Source organism: Aedes albopictus, chromosome 3, assembly GCF_035046485.1.
Source record: "Aedes albopictus strain Foshan chromosome 3, AalbF5, whole genome shotgun sequence".
Taxonomy (NCBI): domain Eukaryota; kingdom Metazoa; phylum Arthropoda; class Insecta; order Diptera; family Culicidae; genus Aedes; species Aedes albopictus.
In genome coordinates, this window is record NC_085138.1 from 314,455,474 (window position 1) to 314,476,065 (window position 20,592).

A 20,592-nucleotide genomic window follows, 5' to 3' on the forward strand; every position below is an offset into this window, starting at 1 on the left:
TTACTGTCGCCATGAGACAGAGTTTCTTACAAAAGTAAGAGTGCGGTCATCCGGGCGCGCTGTGGACTGTTTTTACTGTCGCCATGAGACAGAGTTTCTTACAAAAAGAAGGGTGCGGTCATCCGAACGCGCTGTGAACTGTTTTTACTGTCGCCATGAGACAGAGTTTCTTACAAAAGTAAGAGTGCGGTCATCCGGACGCGCTGTGGACTGTTTTTACAGTCGCCATAAGACAGAGTTTCTTACAAAAGTAAGGGTGCGATCATCCGGACGCGCTGTGAACTGTTTTTACTGTCGCCATGAGACAGTATTTCTTACAAAAGTAAGAGTGCGGTCATCCGGACGCGCTGTGGACTGTTTTTACTGTCGCCATGAGACAGAGTTTCTTACAAAAAGAAGGGTGCGGTCATCCGGACGCGCTGTGAACTGTTTTTACTGTCGCCATGAGACAGAGTTTCTTACAAAAGTAAGAGTGCGGTCATCCGGACGCGCTGTGGACTGTTTTTACTGTCGCCATAAGACAGAATTTCTTACAAAAAGAAGGGTGCGGTCATCCGGACACGCTGTGGACTGTTTTTATTGTCGCCATGAGACAGAGTTTCTTACAAAAGTAACGGTGCGGTCACCCGGACGCGCTGTGAACTGTTTTTACTGTCGCCATGAGACAGAGTTTCTTACAAAAGTAAGAGTGCGGTCATCCGGACGCGCTGTGGACTGTTTTTACTGTCGCCATAAGACAGAATTTCTTACAAAAAGAAGGGTGCGGTCATCCGGACACGCTGTGGACTGTTTTTACTGTCGCCATGAGACAGAGTTTCTTACAAAAGTAACGGTGCGGTCACCCGGACGCGCTGTGAACTGTTTTTACTGTCGCCATGAGACAGAGTTTCTTACAAAAGTAAGAGTGCGGTCATCCGGACGCGCTGTGGACTGTTTTTACTGTCGCCATAAGACAGAATTTCTTACAAAAAGAAGGGTGCGGTCATCCGGACACGCTGTGAACTGTTTTTACTGTCGCCATGAGACAGAGTTTCTTACGAAAGTAAGATTGCGGTCATCCGGACGCGCTGTGGACTGTTTTTACTGTCGCCATGAGACAGAGTTTCTTACAAGAGTAAGAGTGCGGTCATCCGGACGCGCTGTGGACTGTTTTTACTGTCGCCATAAGACAGAATTTCTTACAAAAAGAAGGATGCGGTCATCCGGACACGCTGTGGACTGTTTTAACTGTCGCCATGAGACAGAGTTTCTTACAAAAGTAAGGGTGCGGTCATCCGGACGCGCTGTGAACTGTTTTTACAAAAGCTTATTTTAAAACTACCTGTTATGCTGATTTCGCATTACTAAACATGGTCACACAACTAAGACTGCCATTAATTGTTTAATTATGAAATTGAGCTGAAAACCCGCTACTCGTCTTACGTTGAAATAAATACATCGCGATATACTGATATGCACAATGTACATTGCAGTTGCCTCTACCTAACTACAAACATTTCAACTTCATACCAACTTTCCAACTTCCCGGGCATTATTCAGAAGCAATATGAAATAAATTTATGATGAAAACAATCATACTCGTGAACAACTGAAGAGTAGCGCGGTACTAGTAAAATAACACTCAGCTAAGCACTCAGCTGACATTAATGTTTCGATGTGTAGGTGTTTTTTACTTGCAAGATACGTTATGATAAAACCTTTTCCATTACTGCCTGATTGTTTATCAGATTCTAGTTTTTTTTTGTGGGTTTTGAAAATCCACTTCGACAGCATGAGCAGCATAGTCAAATAGTCAAAAATATATCCACATTTAGTATACTGATTTTCAGCTGTTTATTCATACTTAAAAATAGCATACTATTGCAGCTGCTGCACTCTGCTCACCAAAAATATCGAATAAAGACACAGTTTGATAAGTAGGCTCAGTGTACCAGTTATGGCTATAGTACCTCAAATTCGCCATAGTTGATTTTCAACGTTTAAAGATACAAATCACCAAGAAAAAAATCGTGAACAACAGATCACGATCACAAAAGATGATTGCAATTATTCAAACTTCATAATTTGCTCAAGTTATGGTAGAAATAAATCATTTTCCTTAACTTTTCAGCCTCCTTGCACCCTATTTCGCCATAGTGTACCAGTTATGGCAAATCCCATAAGGAATGCATGTAAATAGTGCGAAGTGGAACCCAAATTAACAAATGTGTCCATAACTGGTACAGGGTTCCTATCATTGGCACACGCCGTAATAAATACTAAAAGAAGTTTTTGCTCCGTTTTTATATTTTTCCTGTATAGTATGAAAACTAATCAATCATTTGACTTATTGTTTACATTCGTCAGTCTTCTTTTTATTTTTGTAGAAATAGTGTTTCTTAGGTGGTGCGATAACTGGTACAGGCACCCTATGTAAATAAAACCGCTTTTATAAACTCATACACCGTATTGCTGGCCCTGCAGTAAATATCAAATAAACAGGGAATCTCCCAAAGTTGGTGACACTACAATAACTCCCATAAATAGTTTTAATTTGTTTTTTTTTATGTCGTGTTCACTCGTACAGTCATGTTTAATTATTGCAAATCTTTTATCCTTAAACCAATTTCTATTATGTTCATCTCGACAGGACAACAGACGCAACGTAAGTCGTACATTTTTTTTGTCGTAAATCGTATAACACGCTTGTACATGGTTACAGAACTGTTTCAACTAATAAGCACATCAAATTGTTGTCATGGAAAAACACAGAAATGCGTAATACTACAATTTCGAATGAAACTCTCTTTGCGTAAAACATACATGCAGGACCATCTCTTAAGAAAAAAAAAATCGCAAAATCTCAGATTTTCAAATCTGTTGCTTAAGAACTCATGTAAACGATATTTTTTTTGCATCGAAATCATGCATGAGGTGAAAGTTTTGCTTGCTCTTTGTCAAGTTTTTTTTTCTTTTTTCTACTGTCTTTTGGCACGGCTAAGACCTATGCACATCCATCTCGTTACTTTCGATGTTTTTAATAACAAAAATGTTGGTTACAAAATTTTTTGACGATTATCTCAAACCAGAACATATTGTTCGATTTAGCACCGCCCAGTAAAGGTATGAATCATTTTCACGCCACAAAGCTTGTGAGCGATCTAGGATGGTAATAGTATTTTACATTGATAAGCGCACCTACCATGTAGTGATTTTAGGCAGGATAAGCATTGCTAAATTGACCACGCTACGGGACCCAAAAGTAAATAAATCAAACACACTTTATATAATATTTCAACCGACAATAAAACATTCGTTTAAGCAGAGCAATCTTTAGACAATTAACTAAACTCACCACTGCCTAGGCCGTTTGCTCTAGGCATCCGATCTTCCGGAACATTTCCATTTTCCCACTCTCTTTTTTCACAATCACGCCAGGAAAACTAAACCACACTAAAACAATCGAGCACTGCCATCCGGGTCTGCACCCGCTTGCCATCATCCAGAAGATTCACTATTCTCCTGGCAGGATCGCCAAATGTGGAGCTTGGAAATATTGTGGACAAGCGGGTGCCCCCCAGGAAGTAACTGGTGTTTACCTTTTGACGTTCGCCAAGTGATCACGCGACGACCGTTTGCACGCCTACTAGATTACTTGATGTGCATTTGGCAGACCATGTGCTACCCGCGTTCAATGGAAGGCTAGTCGAACAATAATGCAGATTCAATACCACACACTGGTGTATCACACATGCAAAAGGCCTTGACATAGAAAGTCCTCAGCAAACAACTGTAGTATCCCTCATAGAACACTAAGTTAAGAAACAGGCTTGTCCCTGTTGAGACGTGATCTCAAGAAGAAAAAAAAAAAAGAAGGTTGCAGAAAGCTTCCCATAACGAATAGAACGAAACTACCGAAACTACCGAGTTCCACAGTGGACCTGGCCGTTTTGATACTTCCCAGACAACCAGGAATCGCATAAGAATGCACGCTGTATATCGTATAAAGTACTATTTTATGTCAGTATCGCATATATGTACAGCGGATGGACAATATTCATCGCATACAATGATATTTTTTGAACTTATTACGACGTATCAGGTAAAGTCATATAAGAATACAAATCAACTTTTATTTGGTATGAGCACATCGTAGTAGATGACATTCTGATGTTTTAATACGATGAACTTTAATTATTCGCAAAAGCGTGCGAGTAAACCCGCAAAGCGTCAAATAAATTCGCATAATTACGTACTGCGATGATTATACGATTTCGCTTGGTACTTTTCTTGTTGTGTCTGTTTAACTCGCATTGGTGTTTGGATGAAATTGCATAAAATTACAAATAAACTCGTTAAAGTGTGCATACAAACTCGCATAAGCTAGAAGTGTTTATGTTCACATTACGCGATTTTATATGTGATAACAATGAAAGAGTTGCTGTTGGACTGTGGATGCAGTGCCAAAATGCTACAAGATGGTGAACAGTCGTAATTGTGGTTACAAAGCCATCATTATTTGTTTTGTTGGCTTGATAATCAACAATGGGAGGTGCTTGCCAGAGAGGTGTAGTGAAAACTGTGCGGGGAATAGTGCCTCGTCATTTTACACTACTCCAGATAGTCTGCCAAGCACACACAGCGCAGGTGAACCAAGAGCATTCCAACAAACACTAAGGGGAGTTAAAATATCATGATAATTAATCAGCTTCTTTTATAAGTAGCGTTTGGTGTTAAGTATGAAGTGGGGCTCAACAATCCAAAGGTCATTAGTTCGATATCGAGCTGACAAGAATTGTTTTTTTTTTCGAATATCATTAAGTCGCATAAGATGCAGAGTAACGTCGCAATAGTGCTTACGGTGCATCGCATAAGATATCGCTTCAAGTCGTCGTAGAGCGTTATTATTTTTCCGTCAATGTACGTATAGCGCCTCCACTTTTGTACGCATAAGGCATTTTTATTGCATCTTATGCGATGTAACTTTAACGCATAAAAGTACGTATAACATGAACATAAACTTCATTATATGTACGTATAAATTGGTTGTCTGGGTTGTATCATATCATCGCTGATATGCTGTGAATATTAATATTGACAAGAAAATACCAGAAGAAGTTTTGATAATTCCAGGATGCTTTTCAATACTGGCTGTGCAAGCACTAGAATAGAATAAATAAACCCCCCGTAATTTGGATATCCTCTGAATTAGAGAGCCCAACGTGGATCGCTTCCTATTCCAATAGCTATTTCACTTCTGATGGGCAGGGATGGGAACACTCACTTGCAAGGAGTTACACTCACTTGCTGTTTTCTCAGATTAGAAGCGTGAAATCAAGAAATGATGTATGGACGACTTTTGCTTTTTGGTTTTGTCTAACAGTTTGCCGAATAGAGTAAGGGTTGCACACGTACACCAAAGTCGTGACAGAGTTGTGAAAGCGACTCTCCAGGAGGTGAGTGTAATTAACATTCACCTTGTGGAGAGTTGCCTTTGCAGCTCTCTCACGATTCAGATATACTTGTGCGACTTTTTATGTATTCGGCAAACTTTTAGACAAAACCACAAAGCAGAAGACGTCCATACGTCGTTTCTTGACTGCATGCATCTGAGCTGAGAAAACAGCAAGTGAGTGTAACTCTTTGCAGCTGAGTGTTCCCATCCTTGCTGATGGGTATAGTACGGTAGTATATTACGGAAAGCTGTTTAACATCTTTTTCGGGACAATATTTGCCTGAAAAGTACGTCGTTTTAATGATTTTTGAAATGGTTCAAATTAAGATTACAATTTGACTAGTTCAAAGTTTCATTTCTTACCCTATTTGAATGTCGTAACCAGACCGGATTTATCTTCCTTTAGAGAAAATTCAGTGTATGGTCGAGTGCCTGAGATTTGAGATGTGATGACCAAACATGTGACACAATGTCATTGAAGCGTACGTCACGTTACCAGATTACGGCAATAAAGCAGTTGTCTGGATTGCATAACACTCATACTTTCTGCCACATGCAGAACATGACATGAATTCCATCAAAACTAGATAGTCTGTTGCAACTGAAGAGATGTTATCAATCGATTTTGTGCTAATGCTTATGCGGGACAAGCAGGACTAGAAGGTAGATGTAGGGTTGTGGTGCCTGCAAGCAGTGTTGGGAATACTCACTTGCGAAAAGTTATAATCACTTGCTTCTATCTCAGTTCAGAAGCATGCTATCAAAAAATGATATTTGAAGGGCTTTTAGATTGTAGTTTAATCTAAAAGTTTGCCGAATAAAGTAAAGGTCGCAGACGTATACCAAATCCGTGAGAGAGCTGTGAGCACAAGGTGATTATGAATTACACGAATTTTACTCACCTCGTACTCACAGCTCTCTCACAACTTTGGTGTGCGTCTGCGATCTTTACTTTATTCGGCAAACTTTTAGATTAAACTGCAATCTAAAAGCTCTTCAAACATCATTTTTTGATAGCATGCTTCTGGACTGAGATAGAACTAGTGAGTATTCTCAACACTGCCTGCAAGTGTTACGGCAGATTGCCATTAGTGAATTTCCTTTGTTGTATCAATGTCAAACGCAAGTCTTGTCCGGACTACATCCAGATCTCTTTGATAGAGAAGCAGGACATCGATATAAATATCTGTGTATCAAAACGTAAGGGGACTGAGTAACCAACTGCAATTAAACTTTACTGAGAACACATTTAATTTACGTGATTTGGATCCAGAACAAGAGTCAGGGTATCGATATAGCTTCTGCTTTTCTTCTATTATTTAATTATGCAGGGATTGACAATTTGAAGAAGGTATCAATGGCATAAGGTCTTAAGTTGTCGAATGTATTAAGTTATATTGATAAGGATATTTATAACAGAACTCCAACACCCTCTTACGCTTTGCTGCAGGGACTGCTTCAAAAAGTCTCACCATATCAGAGCATGAAGCAAAATATGTTATCATCCGTTCTTCTCCGTACTCGACGCATCCTCCAACGAATACCAATTTGACGTGAACATAATAATAGTCAAAGTACCGAACTGATGCTTTACAAGATACTAACGATTGTTCAAAGTTGTAACTACATGGAACGAGAGAGAGAATGGCAGCTGCCCGTACCAGACGATGGTCGCATAAAAAAGGGCCGCACGTCAAGCGAACTGATGCACTTTTGTTCGGCATTTTCTCTCGTTACGATGTGGCAGCTTTCAAAGCTGCAGGTTTTTTTTTTCTCGTCCCGGATTTGCATTGAAGTACGACCAACTAGGTGCAAGTTTTTCTGTTTTTTTTTTTCATCCTCAATGTTTTCCCCGTAGGGACCTCCACCAGAAGCCACGAGACGATGAGAGGGACATCAAACTCGTCTCGTCGCTCGTTACATAGTTGGTTTCATAGACGAGAAAAAATTAAATCCAACGCTCGAGATAGCTTTAGCAATTTTCATGCAAATATTCTACGAGGTTCTAAGACCGCACCATCAGACGTAAACACTGCTGGCTAACAGTGATGCTTGGTTGGTTGACTTCTGGTTGCGGCGACGAGGACGACGACGACGACGACGCGACAGTGAGAAAACACTTTCGTAACTCAATTTGTGCCTTAAAATTCTCATTTTCCTTGCCCGGAAGGTTCAACGGGAGATGATATGTACCTAAGTGAAGATTGCGCGACCAAGATGGCGCGGCCTTGGCGTATCCGCTGTTTGTTGGGTGGCATGGCAAAAAAAATAATAAAACGTGGTAATTTGTATTCTCAGAGTCGAGTTGACTGAAACAGAGCCCAGAAGATGAAGATGGTAATAAAGGTGAGCACAAATTGCCATGTCATGCTCTCAATCTAAGAATCATTCATTCTTTGGGGAGATCAACGGGCAAGTGCTGCTGCTACTGACTAGAATATCACCTCCATGCCTCGATTCCTGGGTAAACAGGGTGCTATTTGATCCTAGGGTATTGGTTCCCTTATTAAGCATGTGGCTCCCATTTTCATCCTACGAAAAACAAAGGATTGAAGCGTTGTTTGTTTTGTTTCATATTTTTGTATTTTTTGTTAGAAGTGAGCACGCATGAAAACAAAAAGAACGGAATCAATCGGTGCCGTAATAGCTTGTTTTCGAATAGGATGAATTTGGGAGCGTGAGATTACTGATGGAACACATACCCTATTTAGTATAAAAAAAAATCATTCTGAGTGCCCATACAGCCGTTGCTGTATGTACATAGGTTTTCAGCAAGGTTTTTCCTAAAGGAAATTTACTTGACTTTCTTGGAGTATCTTCGGGCCTGCCACACGATGAACGAATGCAGAAAAAAGGTCAGTTAATAAAAGTGCTCATAGAACACTAAGCTGAGGAGTTGGATTTGTCCCAAATGATTGGTTACGTCAAGAAGAAGTACCAGAAAGAGAAGAAGATGAAAAAGAAGAAAGTGAAGATATTTCGTTATGTGTTATTATAAATAAGGGATGTGGAGCAAATAAATGTAATGTATATTCTTATATTTACACTCAAAAGTCATTGACTTCGTTGAATTATATATTCTGGATCATGACCAACTATCCATTTTGTGGTATCGATATTTCGATCTTCTTCTGTCAAAGTCATGCCAATTGTTATGACTGCGATGCCTATGATGCATCAGTTCATCAGGATATTTGAATATTTTGAAACCATTTCTGCACGAATGAATTGGACGCTGATGGCACCGCAGATGCTCGAACAACATCTTTTTGTCCGCAAACATCCGGTAGCATGTGAAACATTTCCACATCCGCTGCGGATACTTATTTCCTACGAAACCGTCGTTGCGATGTTTGGATTGTTCATTCGTAATGGCCTTCTGCTTGGCAAGGTGATCTTCATCCTTCGCTTCCAGCTTCATCCCATGCTTACATTTTATGACTGGTTTGTCCTCATCCAATGACGTTTCTTCCGAAATTTGACTATTTTCCTGCCGACGAACCCGGAAAGTGCTTGATAAATCCTTCAAGCAGATGCCACAGATGATCTTTGGGTGGTTTCCTTGTTCTGAAATCTGCCAAAAAAAGGTTCTGTTAATGTTATCATGCATAGAAAACTAGTTTTTAGTGTTCTTAACTTACCGTAATTCCACCAACCGTTGCAACCAATTCTCTTATCGAACACTCAAACTCGGCCAATATTACGGACACATCAAAAGGCACATCCGGTTCAACAGTGAGGCAAACTTGGCAAATTTCTACGGGAGCCATAATTCTTGGTTTTTTGAATAGTTTTTATCAACTTTCACCGTTGCGCCAGTTAATTGTTTTGATGTGATTGCTTCCAATGACAGATTATTTATGCCAACATAATCTGGGTTGCTTTGATCACATAATTCCTGGCGTATTTGAATTAGTGTTTTGATTCATCGTTCTGCACCTGGTTCAGCATGCAGCTGCTCTACAGGTCTGCTGGTCTTCTTGAACCAACCAAATCTCGTGCAAACACTAGCTTTGCAGGGTTGTTGTACGGTATTCTCACAATATGCCCAGCCCATCGTATCCTTCCAGCTATTGCCACTTTCCAGATGCCGGGATTGCCGTAGAATGCAGCGAGCTCGTGGTTCATTCTTCGCTGCCACACACCGTTCTTTTGCACACCGTCGAAGATGATCCTAATACTTATGACACACATGTGATATAGGAATCACTGTACAATTGCGCTTGAAATGAGTGCCACACTGATAATTCTCTCCGTTCAAGTCAGTCTTATTAGAATTTTCTTGACAGTGACTACCGTTGTACGTGTATCACACTCGTATCACATGTGTGTCTGGGGTAAGCCTAAGCAGCCGTCGCTCGGACACTTCGAGTGCTTGTATGCCCTCCTTGAGCAAAGTCTAAGTCCCATGTCTGTAGAGAACCACCGGTTTATCAGCGGCTTGTACATAGACCTGTGCGCCGACTATATTTTGCTCGGCGGCGGCGTAAGGGCCATTTCTTGGGCCATTTTTGACCGGCGGCGGCGGCGTCATCGGCGTCACGCCGGTGGTAGCTTTCGGCGGCGGCGTCAATCGGCGTGGCCAAAATTTGACCATAATTTCAACATTGGCAATGCAAAGAAGTTGTCATTACGCTCTAGAATTTGTAGTCTGAGCTTTTTCATGACCATTGATGACATAATCTATTACGTTCGAATGAATACCTTTTCTATTTCTGTTCGGGTCCGTCACTGCATGATTAGATAGTTTCTTATACTAAAGTTTGCTCAAGAGTTATTTTTGTTCCACTCCACAGCTAAAATGTGTGTTGAGATGGGCATAAATGAGCCGAAATGATTTGTACATTTTTGATTTTAAGTAGTTTACATTTTTCAAATTTTTAACTGCCTTAATACTATATTAGTTTGGGAAGCCACGAGTTCTTTCGTGGCTGTTTTGAGGTTAGGGATAACACATATTAACAATTAGAAAGGCATATTGAGACATTACCGCTATCCTTAGTGTAATGAATATTGCATTACTCCATTGCAAATGAAGGACAATTAAATATTGATTTTGCTACAGCTTTTTGTTTTGTTTTCTTAGAATCTACAGAAGCTATCAAAATTGATAATAAAGTCACACTATTTACACTAAGGAATCCCCGAATAATTTTATGGAGGAATCTAAGAAGGAATCCTAGGAGGAGCCTGAAAGAAACTCCTGAAGAAATCCATGAAGAAAATTCTTGACTAATCTCTGCAAGAACTGCTGTATGAAACCCTGAAGAAACTCCTACAGGAATCTCTAACGGTTCAAGAATCTCTTTTAGAGATATTTGCAGAAAATTCAGAAGAAATCCCTGATTGAAGTTTTCGAGGAATTTTAGAAGGAAATCCAGGACGAATCTTCGAAAGAAATTGCAGGAGGATTGCCCAAATGAATTCAAGCAGGAATCCCAAGGGAGTTACAGCAGGAATTTCCAAAGGAATTCCAAGAGGAATCCCTGACGGAATTCTAGCGGGAATTTCTAAAGCATTTCGAGACGGAATCTCCAAAAGATTTCAAGGAGAAATCAACGAAAAATATCGAGAAGTAATCTCTGAAAAAAAATCAGCAGAAATCCCTGAGAGAATACTAGGAGGAATTTCCGAAAGAATTCTATGAGGAATCCTTGAAGAAATTTCAGGAGGAATCCCATAAAGTATTCGAGCAGGAAACTGCGAAGGAACTCTAGGAAGAATCCCCGGAGGAATTCTAAGACGAATCCTTGGAGAAATTCTAAGCGGAGAAATTCCGTGAGGGATCCCCGAAAGAATTCTAGAAGGAATCTCCGAAGCAATTCCAGGGAGAAATCCTGCAGGAATTCTAGGACGACTCCCGAAGGAATTCCAGCAGGAATCTCCAAAAAAATGAAGGGAAATCACCAAAGGAATTTCGTGATAAAATCCCAAAGGAATTCTAGGATTAATCCCCAAAAAATATCAGGAGGAATCCCCGAATGAATTTTGGGAGGAATCCTCGAAAGAAGTTAAGAAAGGATGCCCAAAGAAATTACAGGAGAAATCCCTGCAGGAATCCCAGAGGTCACCTCCGAAGGGATTCCGGAAGGAATCTCCGAAGGAATTACAAGCAGATTCCTCAAACAGGAAACCCCGAAGAAATTCTAAGACGAGTGGAGGAATCTCCAAAGAAATGTAAGAAGGATTTCTCGAAGGAATTCTAGGAAGAATCTTCGAATACCAGAAGAAATTCCCTAAGGAATTCTAGGAGAAATCACTGAAAAAATTCAAGAAGGAAATCCCGAAGGAATTCCAGGAGGAGGGATTCCATGAGGATTTGTTGGAAGAATGAAAGGATGAATCTCGAAAAGAAATTCAAGAGGAATCACCAAAGGAATTCCAGGAGGGATCCATGACGGAATATCAAGAGGAATTCCCGAAAAAATCCCAGGAGAATTTGATGAAGGAAGTCCAGGAGAAATCCCCCAAGAAATACTTGATTTTTTTTTGAAGGAGTTCGAGAAGAAATCCTCAAAGTATTTCGAAAAATATCTAGGAGGAATGCTCGTAGGAATTCCATGGAAAACCCCTGAAATAGTTCTAGGAGGAGCTTCCGCAGGAATTCCAAGAGGAAACCCCGAAGGAATTCTAGGAGAAAGCTCCAAAAAATCGAAGAGGAATTCCCGTAGGCATTTCAGGAGTACCTCCGACGGAAAATCAGGAGGAATCCCAAAGAGATTCCAGGAGAAATCCCCGAAGGAACTCTAGAAGGAATCCCCGAAGGAATTTAAGGAGGAATCTTCGAATTATTTCCAGGATGAATCTCTAAAAGAATTCCAGAAGGAATCCCTGAAGGAAGTCCAGGAGAAATCCCTGAAGGAGATCCAGCAGGAATATCCGACGGGATTCCTGGAAGAATTCCTGAAGCAATTTCTGGAGAAATCTTCAAAGAAATGAAAGGAGAAGGAATCACAGGGGGAACCCCTGAAGGAATTCTGGGAGGAATCTCCGTAGGATTTCCAAGGGAAATACTCGAAGGATATTCAAGAGGAATTTCCAAAGGGATTCCAGGAAATATCTCCAAAGGAATTCCAGGAACTCTAGGAAAAATCACTGAAGCAATCCTAGAAGGAAATCCCAAAGGAATTCCAGAAGGACTCCTGAATGAATTCCTTGAGGAATCACTGAAGCAAATCCAGGAAGAATCTCCGAAGAAATTCTAAAGAAAATCATCAAAGAATTTCCAAGAGGAAACCCCGAAGAAATTTCAGGAGAAATCCACGTTAGAATATCAGGAAATATCTCCAAAGGAATTCCAGGAACTCTAGGAAAAATCACTGAAGCAATCCTAGAAGGAAATCCCAAAGGAATTCCAGAAGGACTCCTGAATGAATTCCTTGAGGAATCACTGAAGCAAATCCAGGAAGAATCTCCGAAGAAATTCTAAAGAAAATCATCAAAGAATTTCCAAGAGGAAACCCCGAAGAAATTTCAGGAGAAATCCACGTTAGAATATCAGGAGAAAGCCCTGAAAAAATTTCAGTAGGAATCTATGAAGGATGCCTAGAAGGAACACCCGAAGAAATTCCTGAAGATATTCCAGAATGAATTCTAGGAGGAATCTCCGAAAGAAACCCAAGAGGAATCCCTAAATGAAGTGCAGTAGAAATCCCTGGAGGAACTCCATGAGGCATCTAGGTGGAATCTCCGAAGGAATTCTAAGAGGAACCACGAAAGAAATTTGACGAAATATTAGAAGGAATCCCCGAAAGAATTTCAGAAGGAATCCTCGAAGGAAGTCTAGGAGGAAACCCCGAAAGAAAATCTAGGAAGAATCTCCGGAGGAATTCCATTCCTCCTCGAAAGAATTCCAGGTAAAAGCCAGGAGGAATCCTCTAAGGAACTCCAGGGGAACCCCTGAAGGAAGTCTAAGAGGATTCCACGAATAAATTACAGGAGAATTCCCTGCAGGGATTCCAGGGAAATGCTCGAAGGAATTCCGGAAGGAATATTCACAGGGTTTCCAGGCGAAATCCTCGAAAGATGTTCAGCGGATCTTTCTTGATAGGGGGAACGACTTGCAGGAGGTATTCTCTAAAGAACTCCAGAAAGAAATCCTTGAGAAATCCTCGTAAAATCTCCATGAAAGATCCCTCAAGAATATCCTGGAAATATGCCTGATTAGAATATCCTTAGGAAAATATTGTCGGGAATCTCACAAGATTCCCTGAAGGAACTACTGTAGGAATTCCTGAATGAGCTTCTGTAGAAATCTCTGATGTAACTTCTGAAAGCATCCGTGAGCCATCCAGAAAAAATCTCAATCTCAATCTACCATCTGAAAGAACAACAGGAGCGATCCCTGGAAGAGCTTTTGGAAGAATTCCTAAAGGAACTTCTCGACCAATCCTCTAAGGATATCCAGAAGAAATCTTGGAAGGAACTCTTATAACGGAATCGCTGAATAAACTTCTGTGGTAATCCCTGAGATCCTTGGATCTTCATATAAGATTCTCTGGAGGAACTTCTGTAATGATTTCTGATGGAACTTATGTAGGAATCCCTGAAGAAATTCAGCAGGAATCTCTGAAGAAACATCTGTAAGAATTTCTGAAAGTCCTGGAGGAATCTCTGATGGAACTCCTGGAAAGAACTGCTGATGGAATTTATAATGGTCCTTCAGAAGGAATCCCTGCAGGAACTCCTAGACTGATTTCTAAAGACCTCCTGCAGGAATTCCTCACGGGATTCTTGATGGATCTTCAAGGAGCATTTATGAATACTCCTGAAAGAATATTTAAAGAGACTTCTGGAAGGATACCTGAACGAACTCCCGTTGAAATAGCTTAGGGAATTTCTGAAGGAATTCTTAATGAACACATGGAGGCATTCCTGAATCCTCCTGAAGCTATTAGGGAGACCCCTGAGCTAGCTCCTGGAGAGATCACCGAAGGAACTCCTGAAAGAATCTCTGCAAATTTTTCTTGAGGCATCCCGAAATAATTCCCGAAGGAATTTCAGGAGGGATTCTTGAACAAATTCCAGGAATTTCTGATGGATCTCCTGAAGAAATCCCTGAGGAAACTCCTGGACTAGATCCTAGAGAAACTCCTGTAGGAATTCCTGAAGAACCTTCTGAAGGAATTAATGAAGGAACTCTCAGACTAATATCTGAAGGACCTCCTTTGAGAATTCCTTAAGGATCTTCTGGATGAATCTCGGATGTATCTCTAATATGCATCCCTGTATTCTCCTGAAATAATTTTTGAAGGTATTCCTGTCTAGACGTAAAAACTTGAAGTATTTTAGGCAAAGTACGTTTAAAAACTTCAAGTTTTTACGTCTATTTCAGACATACTGGCCGACTGGTATCACGCAAAAAAATCCGTTCCGATATACGTGCACTCCCAGTCACGGTAACGGGAACAAACGGGAACTATGCATAGCAACGATAACAACAATAAGAAATGTACACCGTGAACTAGATGTCACGGTTTCTAGAACGCCCATATTGACAGCTGGAACTAGTTCCAGATCACGATGTATATTTGTTTGTTCACATATTTGCGTTTGTTTGTTCACGTTTATCAGAACGGTTTTCTGAGCGTGATAGCCGAAAAAGGGCAATAAAATCATTGTCACTCCTGTCTAGATCCTCCTAAGAGTTCATCTGAAAAAAAAAAAAATATCCTGGAGGCATACCTGAAGATTGAAGGAATCCCAGGTGGATCTCCAGGAGGTATCACTGAATCTTTCAGGAAGATTCTCTGAAGAAACCTCTGGAGAGATGTGAATCTGTGTTCTAAGAGTTGAGAAATCAATTATTGTAATCAAACTCTAATGATAGTGATAGTGAAATTTTTTTATCTCAACTTTATATAAACTTAATTTTGTTCGTGCACTGATCACCGGCGCGAAAACTGAAAATCGGCGGCGTGACAAACAGCGGCGTATGGCGCGCCGCCGATACCTCGGTCGGCGTCGGCGTGGGACAAAAAGTGTCGGCTGTGGCGGCGCGGCGGCGCACACGTCTACTTGTACATGATGTATTTGGTGCAGGGTGAATCTTTTTCAACCGAAGGTTCTTTTGTAGCCCATTACTGCCGTTCTACGCATAGTTGTCCCATGTTATTTTAGACGATTTTTATACATATATTTCCGCTCCATTTATACATACATTTTCATATAACTTAAAACTTTACATACTTTGTACGAGGACTCAATTTGAGTTTAGGCTTCTTTTACTGATTCGTTTATTTGAACGTTCGGGCGCCACATGGGCCGAAATCATTTGCTCATTTTTTTACATTGATTTTACATTTCACAATTCTCTACTCTGTTAGTTTTGGAAGCCGAAGTACTCGCGACTGTTTCGAGGTTAGGGATTGTGGGAGTTTAGGATTTATCCGGGAAGGAATCACCCATAGCGTGCAGCACGTACAACACACCCAAGCTGACGTCGGTTTGCAAGTGGCGAGGGCGAATGCGGTTGGTTGTAATGGGCAGTGGTTGCTATGCACTCACTGATGCCAACGTTGTTATCTTGACAGTGCATAGCACAGATAAACGCACTAGATCACCTGCTGTGATTAATCTCATAACCACAGGTCCATGTAGCCAAATATATACCTCACAGGGATGACAAAAAACAAAATTAAGAAAGAGGGATTTAGGGATCTTGAACGAAATTATTTGCTAATTTATACTAAAAACATTGATGGGACAAAATGTCCTGATCTTTAACGGAACCAAAAAATAAGGATTTAATCGGGAGGACAACGACAAGAAGAGGACAAACAGAAGGGTACGACGACAGACAGGAGTGAACAACAAAACCAAATGGTGGACAACGAAAACAAGCAACGTACTACATCAAACCGGGTGTCTTCTTCTTCTTCCTCTTCTTTCTGGCTCGACGTTCCAACTGGAACTTGGCCTGCCTCTCTTCAACTTAGTGTTCTTTGAGCATTTCCACCTTGACTTCCACAGTTCTTAATTGAAGGGCTGTCTTTGCCTGCCATTGCATGAATTTGTATATTGTGAGGCAAGCACAATGACACACTATGCCCAGGGCAGTCGAAAAAAGTTCCCGACCGGAACGGGAATCGAACCCGCCGTCTCCTGATTGACGATCCAAAGCCTTACCACTAGGCTAACTGGAGACCCCTATCAAACCGGTTTTATGCTCATCGAAAGTGGTCGTATTTATTGTGAAATTTTGAAGAATGTCGTGAGCTGGTGAGTGAGTAAATTGATTCTAACTTATCCATACACTCACATGTCTCACGAAAGATTGAAGCAATAAATTGTCACTTCTTTCAATTCCTATAGAAGAGGTGAATGAGTTTTTCTGAGTGTGGGAAGAGTTATTGAGGTAATGAGTTAGTGAGTCGGTAAGTTAGTGAGTAGAAAATTGTGAGTTAGCGAGTGAATTGTAATGTAAGTGAATTGGTGAGTGCATGAATTGATGAGTGAGCAACCAAGTGAGTGAATGAAAGATTGAGTGATTTGGTGATAGAGTAGGTTAATGAGCAAGTGAGTAAGTTTACAATCACTCGCTTATAAACTTGCTGAATGTTATATTTAATCTGTAAGTTATTGGTAAAGTTGGTGAGTAAATGAGTTTAAGGAAAAGTGAGTTGGTCGATGAAGAGATTGATGAGTAAGCGAGTTTTTGAATGAGTGTATTAGTGAGTTGACGAGTAAGCTTATGAAGGAGTGAATTACACATCAAATGACTTGGTGAGTGGGTTTTGTTGAGAGGCTACAACCCTTGCGGAGACAAAAAAACGAACCTTTGTTATTGCATAATCTGAAAGTATACAAGCTAGATAATACACATCTCAAATTTCATAAAGATGGGATCACTTTGATTCTGAAGTTACAGCCCATATGGACAAGACAAAAAGCGAAACTTCAAACGCGATTATCTCGAAGTGGTATTTTTAAAAATTGCCGTTGCGATGATCACGATATCTTTAACCCGGGAGCAGTCGCGTTGTGTACTGAGTACACGCACCATGAAAAATGCTCGCATGTGGTACACAGCGTGAGCGGGGTGTTGCTGCAGGTAGTCAAAGACGCGACTGCTCGAGGTTTAAAACTAGTTGACCGATTTGCAACATTTTTTTTAATTGCTCGTTTTTCAAATCTCGAGGTGTGCTAGAGCATTCATATGTACGAAAAGTTATCTTGCAACATTCCTATTGAAGCCATTTTTCAGAAAGAAACGCAACGAAAATTGTGTATCACAACGTGGTAAAACATCTGCTCAATCTCTATGACTACAAATTAGCAGTACATGCGTTTGAACCAATAAAATGATGTCTCTATGCCAACGGGCATAATCTTCTTGATGGGGTCAGAGTATTTGAATGGATGGGATCCACACTACGGAAACAACCTAGGAAAGAACACTGTACGTCAAATCCGATCCGAGGTTTGAACGCTTTGATTCAAGTTATGCTTGGTAGCTACCGCATTATTGGACACTTTATTAGTTACAAATGCCATTCTAATTAATAATCATTCACACGCCCATGCTCCATCACTCACTAACTCACGACTAACTCATTCTCACACATTCACTCACACACTTACTAATGGGACATTCATTCACTAACAGGCTCACTCAGTCGCTAATTCACTAACTTACTCACTCGCGCACTTGTTCATCTGCTTGCTCACTTATCAATTCAGTCACTAAGCAATATTTTAGCTCATTACAGCACTCACTAACAGGATCACTCTCTCACTAACTCACGCACTTATCAAATCACCTACACAATAAATTATTAACTCACTATGTCATTCTACATCAATTCACTCATTGACTAGTTTTTTTATCCACACATCCACTCACTCACTAACTCACTCGCTCGCTCGCTCGCTCAATCGCTTACTCACTCATTTATTCAAAGGTTGACTAACTCACTCATCTACTAACTGGAAGGCTCACTCACTTATTCACTTGCTCACAAAATTACTGATTTACTCACACTTCCACTCACTTAAAAGCTCACATATTCACTAATAACTCACTAGTTCATTCGCTTACTCACCGTGAATATCATTGGCATTTTTCGAAGGTAGTCCGTGACATTTACCTTAAATATTCGAAAATAGCGTTTTTTCCGTAACTTTCTTGCAGAGCTGGTCTAGCCGCACAAGTTTTCCAAATACCATATTCTCAGGTTCTGCTTCTAAAATGAGCTGTAAGTGATTGAATTTAGATATGACGAAATGAATTTTCCAGCACTGGTCTGCTCATTCCGCGTTTTTTTATTGTTTCAAGCTCTGCCGGTCATCATGCTGCAGCATAACTGACCTCGAGCATTGTGCTCTTCCAAATTCTTTCTATGGAGTATATACACTCATCGTCGTGACAAAGAAAGCTCTCGGTTAATAACTGTAGTAGCGCTTATAAAACACTTAACTGAGGAACAGGTCATGTCCATTTTGAATGGTTACTCCAAATAGGAGAAGTGCGTGTAAGTTTCAAATGAATATGAAGATAGAAGATCTATATAAAACAGAGGAATAGTGAATCAAGTGAAAAACACGATTCCTAGATATGAATTGACAAATACCCATCAGCGGATAATCCGCTAAAAATGACTGTAATCTTTAAAATACACATTTCGTCAGGACGCTTTATTTCCTGTTATTGATTTCTCTATGCCCCATTCTCTGACAGTACTTCGATTTTTCGCCGTAAACGGTTGTTTATATTTATAAATGGCACCGACATATAATCGTTGCGTTTGTTCGCTACCCGCCACGCGGTGCGATGAAAGCTCTGCTTGAGTGATGTATTCTCTCGATACTGATATTTTATGCTACTCTCAGTGGATCATAAAATAATCCTTGCACCACACCACCACCGCAGCCACCACAGTCATTCATCGCTGACAAACAGCCAGACGTTTTGAAAACCGTTTCGCCAAAACTGGGTGATGTCGATGAGGGAGATGATTCCGATTGGGATGGTTCGTCAGACGTGAACTTTCTTCATTGAACCCCACGAACAACGGTTGACTGAATGGAACGACGATGTGGATGATATGATGGAACGCGCTTCAAATTCCACGTAATCTATCATCTGAGCGTGATTTGTTTGCGATGCGACTGGTTTCGAAACACGCATAAGAGGTTTCTAGATAAAACGATAAAACAGTTTGATTCGTTTTTCATTTAGAATCGAGCACGTTTTCAGGAAATTATTTATCCTGTGTCATCGTCAGTCACTTTTCAAGGTAAAGTTTATTGCGTATCTTATTTCAGTTCTTTTCATGTGGAACAACTCATGTCTATATCCATTTCATATTACATACATTTATTTGTTCAACATCATTAAGACAAGACATAGTACGCCACAATACTCGGTTTGTGGCTGCCGCTCTCCATCCTCGATCGCGCCCGATGCTCGCCAAGTCACGCTCCACCTGGTCCGCTCATCGTGCTCTCTGCGCTCCCCGCCTTCTTGTGCCAACCGGATCAGTTGCAAACACCAGCTTTGCAGGGTTGTTGTCCGGCATTCTTGCAACATGCCCTGCCCACCGTACCCTTCCGGCTTTGGCCACTTTCTGGATGCTGGGTTCGCCGTAAAGTTCAGTGAGCTCGTGGTTCGCCCTTCTCCGCCACAATCCGTTCTCTTGCACACCGCCGAAGATCGTTCTTAGCACGCGTCGCTCGAAAACTCCGAGTGCTTGTAGGTCCTCCTCGAGCATGGTCCTTGTTTCGTGTCCGTAGAGGATCACCGGTCTTATTAGCGTTTTGTACATGGTGCATTTGGTGCGTGGGTGAATCTTTTTCGACCGCAGTTTCTTCTGGAGCCCGTAGTAGGCCCGACTTCCGCTGATGATGCGCCTCCGAATTTCTCGGCTCACGTTGTTGTCAGCCGTCAGTAAGGATCCGAGGTAGACGAATTCCTCAACCACCTCGAAAGTATCCCCGTCTATCGTAACATTCCTACCCAGACGGATCCGGTCGTGTTCGGTTCCGCCTACCAGCATGTACTTTGTTTTTGAGGCATTCGCCACCAGTCCAACCGACCTTTGCTGCTTCGCGTTTCAGGCGGGTGTACAGCTCTGCCACTGTTCCAAGTGTTCTAGCGGTAATGTCCATGTCGTCTGCAAAGCACATAAATTGACCGGATTTTGTGAAAATCGTTCCCC

The 20,592-nt window shown here is 41.0% G+C and overlaps 2 protein-coding genes across 2 annotated transcripts in view; both read left to right on the forward strand.

The window, feature by feature from the left end:
- The window catches only part of LOC109433075 (uncharacterized), a 336,164-nt gene extending 329,881 nt beyond the window's left edge, over positions 1-6,283 (forward strand). Inside the window, exon 4 of the mRNA XM_062842514.1 lies at positions 1-6,283. This exon is cut by the window's left edge and continues 26,435 nt beyond it. Within this exon, the coding sequence (XP_062698498.1) occupies positions 1-1,315 (1,315 nt within the window). The 3' untranslated portion in view covers positions 1,316-6,283.
- The window catches only part of LOC109425809 (solute carrier family 12 member 4), an 836,994-nt gene that overhangs the window by 117,933 nt on the left and 698,469 nt on the right, over positions 1-20,592 (forward strand). The window lies entirely within an intron of this gene.